The sequence below is a fragment of the Vigna unguiculata genome, chromosome 7, assembly GCF_037176805.1.
Source record: "Vigna unguiculata cultivar grain cowpea cultivar isolate G323 ecotype 2 chromosome 7, ASM3717680v1, whole genome shotgun sequence".
Taxonomy (NCBI): domain Eukaryota; kingdom Viridiplantae; phylum Streptophyta; class Magnoliopsida; order Fabales; family Fabaceae; genus Vigna; species Vigna unguiculata.
Genome location: NC_140798.1, coordinates 40960236 through 40975217, shown reverse-complemented (window position 1 = coordinate 40975217; position 14982 = coordinate 40960236). Strand labels below are relative to the sequence as shown.

The following is a 14982-nucleotide window of genomic DNA, read 5'->3' as shown; positions in this document are numbered from 1 at the left end:
GATAGGATAGTGACCCACACGGCGCATGATAGCGACGTGACCCCATTCTTCAATGTGCGCAATGGCATGTTATGTTTTTTTATTTATTAATTCATTTGTCTAACATAACTGTTTTATTTTTTAGCTGTCGTTATTTATTTCTTTGGTAGTTAAAGAATGGTTAAATTTTAATCGCTTGTTTACTCTGCTTTCTTTCTCGAGAAAAAATCGTCACGACAAATCTAGAAAGCAAGTCTTTTAAGTAGTTAAACAAAACAGGTTCAATTATGAATAAACAAATGACGTGTGGAAAATTCTACTAAAAAGAAAAAAAACACTACCCAAACAGTGTAATTACACATCCTTTTAACTCACTCTGCTTTTTGTGTGGTGAACCTAAAGTGAAGATAAGACGTCAACTAAAATGGTAGACATGATGAAATTGATGTGTGGAAATTGGTTTGTTCAGCTTTTTGACAACAAAAGAGGTATCAACTTGAAGAAAAAAATGTTCTTCGTCCTTAATTAAGATAAGTCAAGACATGTTTACCAAGAAAAACTCCAGTGAGTAATGGATACAATGTGTCTCCCCAAGTACACATTAATTAACGCTGACATTTTTATAATTAAATCAGACATAAAGTTTTTTTTTTTTAGAACAGTTCTGTGTTCTTATTGGCCAGATTCCCCCATTGGGTAAAGTGGACACTTTTTGTTATTTAATGTCTCAAAAGTATGTTGAACCAATTATTACAACAGATGAAATGAAATGTTTGTAGAGTGAGTTAGATTATTCAATTCAAATATCTGTAACAGTAAAAAAACAGTGTGACATTTATACTGAGAAAAATGAGTTGAGAGTGTGATAGTTTGAGGTAAAAATTGAGGTTGAAAGCTAATGTTTCCTCTTTTGAGAATATTTGTTGGAAAGCAATGAAGGGGAAGGAGTAATCGTAAATTGTGAGGAGGAGTGGAATATATTGTGGAAAGCAAGGGTCCAAATTTGGCATTCTGAAATGAAAAGCTAAGGTCCAAAATTCTCACTTCCATACAAAACCTATGATAATGGGATGAATAGAGTTTTTGGCCTCGTGAACAGCATCATCCCATGGGAGAGTTTTCTTCACCCAGGAAGAGATTATCTTACCAGAAAATACATGGTTGCTCATTTTCATGCAATACACAAAAGTTGCTATCACCACAGATTTTTTATTCTATTCCTCTTCTTTGATTTCTGCACCATGGATTTAAATTATCATAACAACATGTCAACACCCTAATCATTCCTACATGTTACGCTATAGTATTAGTATCAAATAAAATATGAAGAAAATCAGGAATGTTTGTATAAATGCATCCCCTTTCAGCAAGGAACAAAACAAGTTCTTTCATGGAAGTGAAGTCACCTTTACATACAAATCTATTTGAAAACTTATGTGAGAGTCTAAATTTATTTTAAGCAAAGATAAAAAAGTTTAATATCATTGTCAGAAAAAAGAAAAACATAAATTTATCTTTAAAGTTTTGAATTTGATGGACTGTAAATCTCTTATATGAATTAAATTAATGTGTCCCTTACTATTTTTTAAAAATTGTATAATGAAAAGATAATGTCTTATTATCAAATTCACTATTTAACCACGATTCTACTTGACATGTTATTTTTTATCGGGTTAAATATGTTTGTTTTTTTAATAAAAATTGGAATTAGTCTTTTCTACAAAGTTTGAACCATCTTAATCATTTATATAAATATATCTAACAAACTAAAATACCAAAATGAAATGTATTTGAAATGTTAAATAAATTTAATAAAATTTAGTTAAAAGGACAAAATTCACGTATTTACAAGATTAAAAAACTTAATTTAAAATTTACAAGAGATATTAATTTTAATTTTCACTAAAAATTAAGAAATTAAAAACATATTTAACCTTTTTTATCCTCACCTTTTTTTTTCTATGGTGGGACTCTATTATTTATTAAACATGCAAAGCATTTGGAGTTTTTCTAGTTTAGATTGTCCTGAAAATGTAAGGATCTCTCCACGCTCTATAAGATTACTCTTAAAATAAGATCCAAATGTTAATGATATTATAAATTGAGAATGCATTAATATAAACATTAATTTGTAATTATTAAATAATATTTTACTTATTAATTAATGTTAATCCACATATTTTAATTTAATTCTCTTTAAGAATGCAAAATTAGTTGACACTTCTTTCATTTCAAAACTATAGTTAAAATTCAAGATAAGAGTTGTAATACTTTTATAATTTTACTTTTATTTATATTTACTAGTGACTAAAATTTACACAACTGACACATTATGTGATACCCCCTTTTTCCACTACTCTTTTATCAGTTAAGAACACCAGCCACTCCCTCCATTTTCATTTTCCTCACTTCCTTTTATCCTTCTCCATTGCCCAAATTCTCTCCTAATCAATCTACTCTGTGCTGCCATCTCACAGTCTTGGTTTTTCCCTGCTCAGATTCTGGAGAAGTGGTCACTGCCAATCCCCCTGCTGCCTCCACTCACAGCTTCTCTTCTCTTAGGTAAAGTCTCTCTTGTGGCTCAATGTTCAAATCCGAAATTCAACTCAAATTTCCTGCTTCTATTCAGATCCTAACCATGTGTTCGTCCTCTCCTTATGACTGGATCATGAATTCTTCTCTTAGGTTCAGCTGAGGAATTCTGCCTCCTCTCCTAGGTTGCCTCCACTCAAACTTTAACTCAAGAATAGGTAAGGGAAGCTAATTATGTAACTCATTTTGATGTAGATTGTATTCGTGGGTGTTTTAATTGCATGATTATTTGTGTAATTGATGATTGAAACTGTTGGTGTGTGAAATTGAGTGGTAGATGCCTTTGAGCGAGTTTGCATGTGCATAACAGGGAGGATTTCTGGTAGTTTCGCCTAGGCGAGTCGATCTCGCCTGAGCGAAAATACCAGAAGCTCACCCCTGTTAATTGTGCGAAATCTCGCCTAGGCGAGCTGGGGTCGCCTGAGCGAGATGACATCTCGCCTAGGCGAGCCAGTCTAGCCTGAGCGAGAGTTCGCCCAGGATTTGTAATTCGCCACTGTATGATGGCTCGCCCAGGCGAGATCAACTCGCCTAAGCGAGATTGACTCTCTAGCCTAGGCGAGACCATCTAGCCTAAGCGAAATTTCCTGCAGAATATTGGTTTTCCCAATGTTTTGATTTCTTGATGTTTGATTGGTTGCCTTAAGATAATGCTGGTTGATAATGCATGTGACCCCTATGCATGTTGGACTGTATGAAGGAATTGAGTATGAACTTGATGTGAATGGAAGTATGTTAGAGTTAGGATTTCAAGGGAAAATCCTAAGGAATGTGGTTTAGTAAGTGTAAGGGCATGAGGACTCAGATTGGTGATATCCTGACGCTTCCAGTAACCATTAAGACTCAAGTAGAGTACAATGGATTACGTCGGGAGAAGTAGCAGGAGGTCCTGGTCTATGAAACCGATCCATCATAGAGGTGATGGGATTTACCTTGAGAGTGGTTGGGTGAATACCCCTTGTGCCTAAAACTCTGCAGAGTTTAGGAACCATCTCAGGTGCAAGTCACCAAGAGCTCCAATGCCACTTACATAATCCGGATATCGAGTCTAGAGTGGTGTGTGGTATTATATTTGGAATCAGCTGGATGATTTTGATAGACTGTTTAATGAATCCTGTTTTTCTGCATTAACATAAATTAAATTGCATGGTTACTCCTCATTCAAGTTAGCTTACCCTTCTAGTTTTTGTGGCGTGTTTGTGTTTGTCTTCTACTTTGCAATGATCGCCTCGATTGGATGGCGTGAGTAGATAATCGTGCAGGCGAGGATACACCGTCAGGGACGTGAGATGATTGCACTAGACGTACCAGTAGCATATGTGACCTTTTCTTTCTTTTGCTTAGCTGATCAGATGTTTTGTAACCTCTTAGTAATGTATGCGCGGTGGGCGTTGATCCGTATATGTATGGTTCATTTTGGGGATGACTGTATTATGTTATACGGGCCTATGTCATTATCTACTTCTGAACTATTAAAATTTGAATGTTTTGTTTAATAGTTTTAAAAACTATCAAAAACGGGATGTTACACATTAAATAAGAATATTTTAGTTTACCAATTCTGCTTATGTAAGTGAGTGGTACAACTTTACATAAATAATATTTTAATTACTTAAATATAATATAATACTATGTATTTATATTATAATTATTATTTTTCAATAACTATTTCACACGCATACACTGATAAAGGAAAAAAATGTACATACAATGAGAATTAAGCTAATGTTTAATCTGTATATATAATATTTATGTAGTGATGTAACACCTTTTGATGTTTTGATTGTTTCTTGCAATTTGGAGAATAAGAACGTGCTGAGACTTTTAATACTAAAAGTTGTCAAAACCTGGCTACGAACCAAACAAAAATTGTTAATCTCCATACGCAAATAAAATGTGTCCCCTCTGTCCCTTATATATAATATAGAATAAGACATGTTATTATTTTGAAACTTGTCTATGCAAATCACTTTGTATTGTCATCTTAATGAGAAAAGAGAAAATACATAGAAGTCAAAATCATAATGGGTTGAAGGTTAATACGGATGAAAGGAAATTTTGTTTGTCTAGAAAGGTAGATGTTAAATAGGTCGAAAGTAAGATTACTTCTCTCTCTGTCTCTATCTACAAGAATAATATTATTTTATTTATACTTTGAGTAAAATATCTTTTTGTCCTAGTTTTTTTCATGGTATTCAAACTTTTTATTAAATATTAATTTGTGATAAATTGACTCAATTTAGTTTTTTTTATTACATTTGTATAAACAATATCAACACTTCTTTGTATATGTTATGTTTTTTATTTATTTATCCTTTATTTTTATAATTTTTATTTAATTTATTGTCACATGTTAGGTTCGTGTAGTACATGGTAGTATTAGTTTAAATAACAATGTTATGTGTTAGCGTCATTTTTCTTTTAATTAAAAATAGCACAAATAATGACACATGACATTGAGACTGTCACGTGACACTAACACAACAACATGAACCTGACACAAGAAAAAATAAAAGAAAAAAATTAAAAAAAAAAAAAAAAAATCTACAAACTGACATGTGACATGTATAAAGACAATGTTCACATCATTTATATAAATCTAGTAAAAATGACTAAATTGAATTGATTTAACACAAAAATAAAACATAATTGAACCAACAAAACTAAAGAAACAAATTTGGATATAAAAAATATTTTAACCATATATTTTGCATGTCATATTTACATAGCAATTCTAATATCTTTCCAAAATTGTGAGTAACTAATTCAATCCATGAACTATAAAAAAGGTTAAAAGGCAAAATTTATTCACCATGAATTACTTTTTACAAAGTTACGAGAATTTTCTACAAAATATAATATTATTTTGTGTTTGGATTAGGTTATTTGGAAGTATAATTTATTTATTTGGAAAATTTAGAATTTTTCACTAAAATTACTTGTTCGGATAAAATAATTAAAAAATTTGAAATTTAAGAAAATTTGGATGGTATTTCAAATGAATAAAATAAAAGAATTTCAAATTCATTAAGAAAGTAAGAATTTGAAATTTCACTCATTTTTACTCCACAAAGTCAAACTAAGTGGGCTTAGGTCGAAGACTTAATCAAGTCAGTTCAAACTAAACGCTTAGCATAGTCTACTCGAGTTAAAAGTCGAATCAATTCAACCCAAACCGAAGTTCATGAAGAATTCGGCCCAAATTGTATGATGAGACAAGTAGCCCTGAACCAAAGGTTGGTCGAGCCGAAGCTCAACACAACTACACCTAGGCAAAGGTCAAGCAGGGTTGGCAAGGACCAAAGGTGGTGACGAGTCGATCGGATCAAAGGTTAAGTTGTGTCAGGTCGGACTGAAAGTCAAGCTGACTCGGCCTGGACCAAAGGTCAAGCCATATCAATCCAGAGGAAGGTCGATCAAGTGAAACCCGAGTTGAAAGTTAAGTTGAGTCAGACCAAGATCGATGGTCAAGCCGAGTCAGGCTAAGAGTGAAGGTCGAGTCGAGTCAGGTATGAGTCAAAGGTCTAGTAGAATCAGGCTAAGTCGAAGGTCGAGCCTATTAGGCGAATGCTGAAGGTCGAGTCGATATAGGTCGAAGGTCTCTACATAAAGTTAGAACATATGTATGAATGATAAATAAACATGTTCTTGTGGATATTGTCCAAATTTGTCTCCATTTTGACTAAAAATCTATGCATTGACTGGGTATGGGTAATACCCAATTTTTTCAATTGGGTATGAGGATGTGGATGCGTATGAACATATCTGTCTCATTCCCGTCCCCATACCCGTCCTAATACTCATCCTCACTATCAACCTTGTCCCCGTTTAAATTACAAAAATACTTACAGTGTATTAGGTAATATATATATATATATATATATATATATATATATATATATAATTTTTTTTCTTTTTTTTCATTTAGCTACAGAGTTTTTTCTTTTAATTGTTTGGCTTACCATGATATCAATTCACATTTCTAAGATATTTTCTTTCTTATCATAATCTTGTGCAATTATATTCAAATCATGTATGCAAATTAAATATTTTTTATGTCTCATATTTGAATATTTATACTAATTTTTATTTATTGTTATTATTTTCACATGAGAATGTTTAACTCTCGGTTTAAATGTTCAATAGCATAAATCATTCATTTACTAGGTAATGTAAAAAATTATCTTCATTATTCTCTTATTTTTAATTTTTGTTTCATTTGAATAACTTTTTTTTGTTTTGCTGAAACGGTTTTCATTATAACATTTCGATTGGTTTGATATTTGAAAATTTTTCATAGGTCTCTAAGATATTTTTTACCTTATCATATTTTTAATTATACATTTGTTTTTTTTTAACAATTTCATTAATTGTTATACCAAATTGTTTATAAAACATACATTTGATTATGTTTACTTTTGTTTAATAATTTTATTTGCTATTTATTTTTATCATATAAAATATGGTTTCTAACTCATTATCACAAATGTAATTCAATATTTATTATTATCATGATTATTATTTATCATCATTCAATATATAATAAAGTAAAAAAAAGTAAAAAATTTATTATAAATTTTAATTATTATTAGTTTAATTTTTGTTCTTTATGTAATTTTATTCCAGTTGCGTATAATAATTTTATTAATATTTTAAAAAAACATTTTATTAGAACTTGAAGAACGAATGAGAATAAAATAACATTTAAAATATTTTTAAATTTGAATATATATATATATATATATATATATATATATATATTTAAAATATTTTATATTTATCAACTTTATTTCATTAATATTTATATTGAAACATGAAAATTGCAAATGGTAAACGTACGTATGTATATCACAAATATTATGATGATAGAACAAAAGTTTCATTCATGAATATGGAGATAAAGATAAAAGTTTTCTTTTGAAAATAGTATAAATAGCAAAATTCATGTATATCCTGTTATCATATCCAACCATAGAACAATACTCTAGCCCAACTCAATTACACCTTTTCTTCACCACTAAAATTGTAAATTACCAGTGAAACAGAAAAATATAACACCAAAAACATCAGCATCCTAACTTAATTTTAGAAGTGTGAGTCGAAATGCCTCGATGGAAGTTTGGAGTACAAAACAATTCACTCGTATGATAGCTTGAAGAGTAAAACATGAAAGTTCCAATGAGAATTCTCTTTTTCCTCATCCACGTTATCATTGTGAGACTCCACCACTCTCTTGCATCAATCATTCATTTTCTTTCAAATAAATAATACTACTCATCAGATTTGGACATAAAAATTATAGAAAATGATTTAAGGTGTTTAATAAGAGATAAAACAGAAATTATAGAAGTAGTTTTTATATTTTCCTTTTATCACGTGCTATAAATAAAACTTATATCACATCTTAAAACCTATCACCTCGGATATGGGAACCAATGTTTTATTTTTTAATATTTAATGAAAATAATATGAAATCTGTTTGTTTACGAGAAAAATGATGATATGTCATTGTGATCGAAATGAATACCAAATGACTTCATTTGAAAATGTGAATGGTTTTAGGCTGCTATACCTACCATCATCATCTGCATGACTGCATCAATTTTAATTTCAATCACCATGATGGGTCCCACCTTTGTCTTAATTAATCACTATCATATAATTTACAATTACTATTCATCTCATATTAGTATATTTTGAAGCTGAAATTAAGAAAACTAATGAATGCCACTACCTTTAGATAATCAAAATTTCTTAACATTCATATATAATTTAATTACTTTATTTAGAGTCAAATAAAAATTACTGTGGCTTTTAATATCAGTTAAAAAATTACCAAGTTGTAATAGAATATAAAAATCAATTCCATCCATTAAAAACTATAATGTTCAATACTTGTACTTTTATGTGTAAAACTTTGTCAAGTTTGTAAGTATTACGTTACAATAAGATGATTATTCGTTCATCTAATAAATTAAAAAAAAAAACACACTGATATCGCAACAAATAAAATTCAAAATGTATATTTTATCTTTAAAATTCAAAATATACATTTAATATATTCTCTAGCACTTTTTTATATGAACAAAGCAATTTAAAAGGATGTAAATAGATATCAAACACATGTCTTAAATACATGTGTTTTATCTTTTACACTGTTTGTTTCTGACTCTGTTGTATAAAAGTAATAAAATAACTTACGAAAATAAATATAAGTAATAATTTACATACATAAAAGAGTTTCTCACTATAATAAAAAAGTGAACTGTAAAAATAAGTTGAAATAACATAACAGAAATAATCAATTATGTTATTATCGATTATATTCATTACATATTATATATATATATATAATAATAATAATAATAAAAACATATAAATTAAATACTAATAATAAAAAATTAAAATTGATAATAATGTTGATAGTATTAATAATAAAATTATAAATTATATTATTTTATAATTTTTTAAAATTATTATATATATCAAATCACTTGTCAATTTTCCTTTTTTATTTCTCTTATTTTTTATTATTTTTTCTTTAGTTTAAACAATCTTCTTTTCCACTCAAAAATCTTTTTTTTTCATTAGTTATGTTTACATCTCAAAATCTATTCATGGTTTACCATCACATTAAAATTTATTATAAAATAAAAAAATAAAAAATAAAAGATATGAAATATCACACCCTAAATTCAAGATAAAATTTATATTTCACAAAATATAATCAAACTATATTTATTATGAAAAATAATTAAATAATTATATTGTGATAAAATACTAAATTATCTATTCTATATGAATAAAAAGTTAAATTAGTTAATTCCAATTAATTTATGATGATGATGTCATATGTGAACAGTAATTTAATAAGTTAGATTAAATATTTGTTTGACCATATAAGCGATTAGGGCCGAAAGGAAGGTTAAGGGCGTTTCATAAAGTTCTATATTTCAAATTGCCTCCTCGAATTTCTACTTCCCATAACCCTTTTATAATGAACTATACTCAAATACCCCTATTCACACATTTTACTAAATGTAAAAATTATGAAAAGAATCAATTTTAAAAAACTATACATTTTTAGGAAAAAAATATGAGATCTTAAAAATTGCTGCATAATTATTTCATTTTTATGTTAAATAATTGCACATGTAAAAATATGCAAATACATACATGTTTTACATGTTAAATCATGTCAAAAGTTGACAATGAGAGTTAAAATTAATAATCAATGTTTTTATGTCGATATTTAATTTTTCAAGACAAGTTCATCTGTATGTAGTATTGGCAATAATACTAGTTCTACACATGGACACAATCTTATTCTTTGACTTCAAGTATTCTTCTGATGCTAAGATGCCTTCTCGGCCAATGCAAGTTTTCTACCCTTCTATTCTCATTCCATGCTTGGACACTGCATTTGTCAAAGGTAGACCCTTCTCTTTTTCTTTCTTTTAGAAACTATCAAGCTTTAATCAAACGTATACAATACTGAATCATCACTTGAGAACTCTGTTAAGTTAATCCTAAAAAGGCTGAATGAATTGCGGCTAAATCGTGTCTTTATTCTCTCTCTTCACAAATTGACAATAATATAAAGAAAACAACAGAGAATAAGCTATAAGGATTAACAAAATAGATATGAAAACCAAAGGGATATACAAAAGATGCCTGAAGTTGTGAATTGCAGCGCACAGAATGTGTGAAAAGGACTGATTGTAGCATTCAGCATGGTCAAGGTGAACCACTTTGGAAGCCACAAAAAAATTATGTATATACACATCGTAATTAAAATATAACTTTTAATAAACATATAACTTTAAAGAAAAAGATTAAATGGTTTTACTGAAAACATTTAAAAAAAATTATTGATTATGAAAGAATTATGGATAATTTTGCAGCAAAAAGTACAACAAAAATATTTATGATTAGAAGGAGAAGGACATCCATGACACCTGAAATCCTTGAGTCGGCCCTGAGGACAGGTTTAGGTAGAAAACTTGAAATAGAAGTAATGCCTACATTGAAATAAAGTTTGTATCTGAGAGAAATCAGGGTACAAATTTTGATACCTTTAAACTATTTCAACAACAAACTTTACAAAGAACATTGAAGACCTAAGCCATTACTCAACTTGGATGGTACAAGCATGCGTTGTAATAAGTTAATGCTGTTTTCTGTAGGGACACAAAGATCAAAACTCAGATATGCCCTTCCGCTGATTATTCAATCTTTCTGCAGGTAATGTAGAGGGATGGTGAAGCAAACACATTCAGTAGATGAAACAGAAGACTAGTCTGAATGCATGTCCATGGCAGCATCATTGAAACTGAATGAAGCAGAGTCCCTGCTTTGCTGCTGAAGAAAGTTGTCTTCAGTGTAGTTCCCTACCTCACCAACTTGACGAACAGGATTTGACAACGCATTTGAAAACACGGAATTCTTTGATTGATTATCACTGTGCTCAGACCTGAGTCCCTGCCCCATAAGTGTCTGGCCAGGAAATTCTGTAGTTACGGGAAAGCCTGAACCAGTGACAGTGGCATGCATTAGTGGTTGTGATTGTTGGTGTTGCTGTGGAATTCTAGGTGACATACACGGTTCCTCTCCACAATAATCCAGCTCATTCTGTCAGCAGAAAAATCAGATTTCATTCATGCAATTTGTGATCAGTAACAACAAAGAACAATATTACATTGCATGAAGTACAAAGGCATCCCCATGTAACCCAAACCTGCCATGTTATCAACCATTTTTTTTTTTCAGAACTGCAATATATCTAACTAGCCACAAGTGCATACAAGTTTCTGAGATAACAATTTCTTAAAAACTGACAATCTTAAAAAATCTTAAAACGGAAGGAAAAAAAGAATGTTTCATTGCATTTTCTGTCCTTCCTAGCCACCATTACAAACGTGAAATATAACTAAAATGCTACAAAAATACCTAAGTAACATATAATACTTGCCAAGTATTTATATATTACTTGCCATTTCACTTTGGGTTCATTTGTCAAACCTATGTATTTTCTACTTCTTTTGGCAATCAGCATTCCCCAATGTAATTCTGCAACTTCTCAAAGCCCACGAGTGAAACATAAAATTTCAAACACTTGTTTCCACAAAAATTTAAAATAGCAATTACACTAAAGTTTAGAAAATGATAATTTAAAGAGAGAAAGGATCACATGAAAGAAAAGGGCAACAACTATCGGAGAAATCAAGATGGCTTTCTCCCGTTTAAAATTTACCCAATTTTCAGACCTTCTCTAGTTAAACTTAATTTAAAAATTCATGCCTCACACTAAGAAACCTTTCCAACATTCTCCGTTATAACTTGCATATAGGCAAACAAAACACTTACTTTATAAATTTCAGTTCATCAACAAAATCACCCATTAATTCAAGGGAAAAAATTGACATTCCACTAAGAAAAGAAACAAATAAACGAATGATAACAAGGTAAAATTGCAACAGACAAGGCAGAAAACAAGTAATTTAGAGAAAGGTAAAGACCTGCGTAAATCCAGCCTACAGAAATAAAAACACAACTGATTAATTAAGCAAACGTCAATACCAGAGAACTAAATCAAAATCTGGACAACAAGATTAACATGAACCTTCTCAAAACCAGCAGTATTGTTCAACAGTGTGATCAGGAAAAGCTTAGACAAAAGAAACATAGCCTTATCTCACCAAATGAGGTTGACTACAAAGCTTACACAAAACCGTTTGGCTTGTTTATAAACAGGTTTGGTAAAAAATGACCATTTTGTTATTCAGTTATGATTGGTTGAAAGTCCACAAAAAACTTTCATTTGTCTCTAGGGAAGAAACAACGCAAAACTAGCTCAAAGCTCCTCTAGCTATCAGCCTAGCTCTTTGATACGATACATGTGCATCATCTTCTCAGTAACCAGCACGCCATAATTCCTCAGCCTCTCTCATTTTGTTTGCTTCACAATGACATGCAAAACACAAAAAGAACCATAGAATGAAACCAACCTGAATGTAGCCGAGTATATCAACAGGTGCAACTCTTGATCCACCCTCTTGTTGCCTCCGGATCCACTGATAAAGCTTTTCCTGAAATCGGACACAGCTCACACCAATTAAAACAAATTACATAGTTTAAACCCTAAACACATGACACAAACAGTAAAAATGCCGAGGCAAGAACTCAATTGCAATCGAGAACAAGAATTTAAAAATGAAAAAAAAAAAAAAAAAGATAGTCTTTTTATTTTGGAAAAGTCCAGGAAATATATGGAACGAAAAGGGGTTGGAGGATAAAAGAGAAAATCGTTACAAGGGAGTGGCGTTCACCGGCTTGGAAGGAGAGTTTGTGGCGGTTCATGGAGAGAGTGTAGAGGTGTGAGAGAGAATTGGCAGCACTGGAAAATGAAGCGTACATGGTTCGGTCCACCTCGTCCATGCTTGAGGCTATGGATTTTCTCTTCTTCGCCATGATTGTGCCTGTGCCCAATTGAAGAGAAGAAGTTGTGAGTGGGTTTTATGCGTGAAGGAGAAAGAGGGCGTTTCGGTTTTCATCGGTTTCCACCAATACAAAAATTATTCCACTCCATGGATTGGTAATAAAAGCTTGTCCCTTGCTTTGAACCACTTTGGTGAAAATATCCAACTTTAATCAATTTAATCTGATTCTTTATACAATGCTATTTATTGAATCTTTCTTTTTTGTTTTACCTTTTCAAGAAACAATCTTTTCTTTCTTTTCGGGCTAATGGCACTCATAAAATACAATGAAATTTCTAATTAATGTTTTATTGTAAGATTTTACAACAAATAACTAATAAATTTTTTAAATGTGTTTTATCATAGTTATATTTTTGTTTTATTATTATTTTTACATCTTATCCCATTTTCACTACTAAATATTTTTAAACATTGTTTGTTTTCTTGACAAAATACCTATTACCAGAGAAAATGGAAAAATAGAAAGAAATTATTGTATTTTGTTTGGTAATAGTACAGAGTGGAAAGACACATAATCTAATATAAACAGTTCTGTATTTAGGCAGAAACAGATGAAAAACAATAAAAAAAAGTTATTTTTAATGTAATAACAAAAAATTAGTATGTGTGTATTCTGTTTTTCTTTTCACTTTTTCACAACCATACCAGTGATAAAATATTACTTATTTTGTCTTCTTTTTCTTCTTTGCTAAACAATAAAAAAATATTCTCCGTTATACTCTTTTTTTTTTCATTCTTTCAGATAATTTTTCTTTTCATATTCTTTATTGAAACTGAACACATAATTAATATCAATTGTTAAAAGTCATCATGACTTTAACAATATTTATTACTAAAATTAATAAAATTAAAATATGTAATGATTTGTTATTAAATACTAAAGAACAATGTTTATTAATACTAGTATAAATACAAACGTTGTCGATTTGTATATCCGTTTTTTTTAACATTTATAAGTAAATTAAAATAGTGATAGAAATTACAAATATAATGAAAAAAACAAAAAAAGAAAGAAAAGAAAAATTTGTAATGATTTTATATAAAAGATTTTAAAATAGTGGTTACTTTCAAAAAAATTACTTAACAATTATATTTCTTAAAAAAACCGTCAGTAAGAGTAAAATAGAAATAATAATTGTGGATAAAAATATTATCTTCTTTATCTATAGTTATTTATATAGTTGTAAATTTTAATCTATTTATAAAATAATTAAATAAGGATTAATGGTCATTAAAAGGTAAAAATGGAAATGTAATTATTTTTATTTAAATTAAGGCAAAGTTGTAAGAATTATATATATATATATATATATATATATATATATATATATATATATTAAGAAAAATCCTATTTATACATAGACCAAAACACATGCGTTCTGGTAAAAATACATGTACATGTGTAATATCTCATTCTAATAGCTTAAAATTAATAAAATATAACATTTTATTATAATATTCAAAACAGGTGATTTAGTGTATAAAATATATTAAGTATATTACATCTTTACATGATATATGATTATAAAAGTATTCCATCTACACTCAAATTAAAACTAAAACTAATTGTTGTAAAGCATTTGAGTTTGTACCAATTTGCTAAATTGCTCAAATTTTAAATTATTCAATCAATCACAAAAACCAACACAAAATCACACAAGCATGAAATCAATCTTTCAACTTAAATCAAACATACACACCAAATAGATTCATGCTAATAACCAAAATCCATTATCAAAATAAAACAATCATCAACGTTCAAACCATCAAATTTATCAGACTCCCCTAAACCTCTAAGAACACCAAAACATTTATAACTTCACATGATGTTCTTGTCTATACATAGAAATATCACAAGAACGATCATGATATACCGTTATGATCACTAATAAGTAGATACTCAAATAAAAGA

The 14982-nt window shown here is 29.5% G+C and overlaps 1 protein-coding gene across 1 annotated transcript; it reads right to left on the bottom strand.

The window, feature by feature from the left end:
* Positions 1–10574: 10574 nt before the first annotated feature.
* LOC114190080 (uncharacterized) lies at positions 10575–13199 on the bottom strand. Its single transcript, XM_028078845.2, has 3 exons — positions 12883–13199; positions 12579–12659; positions 10575–11202 (listed from the first exon to the last, which is right to left on the bottom strand). Exons 1-3 carry the CDS (start codon positions 13039–13041, stop codon positions 10867–10869), a joined length of 576 nt encoding a protein of 191 aa, XP_027934646.1. The 5' UTR covers positions 13042–13199; the 3' UTR covers positions 10575–10866.
* Positions 13200–14982: the final 1783 nt, after the last annotated feature.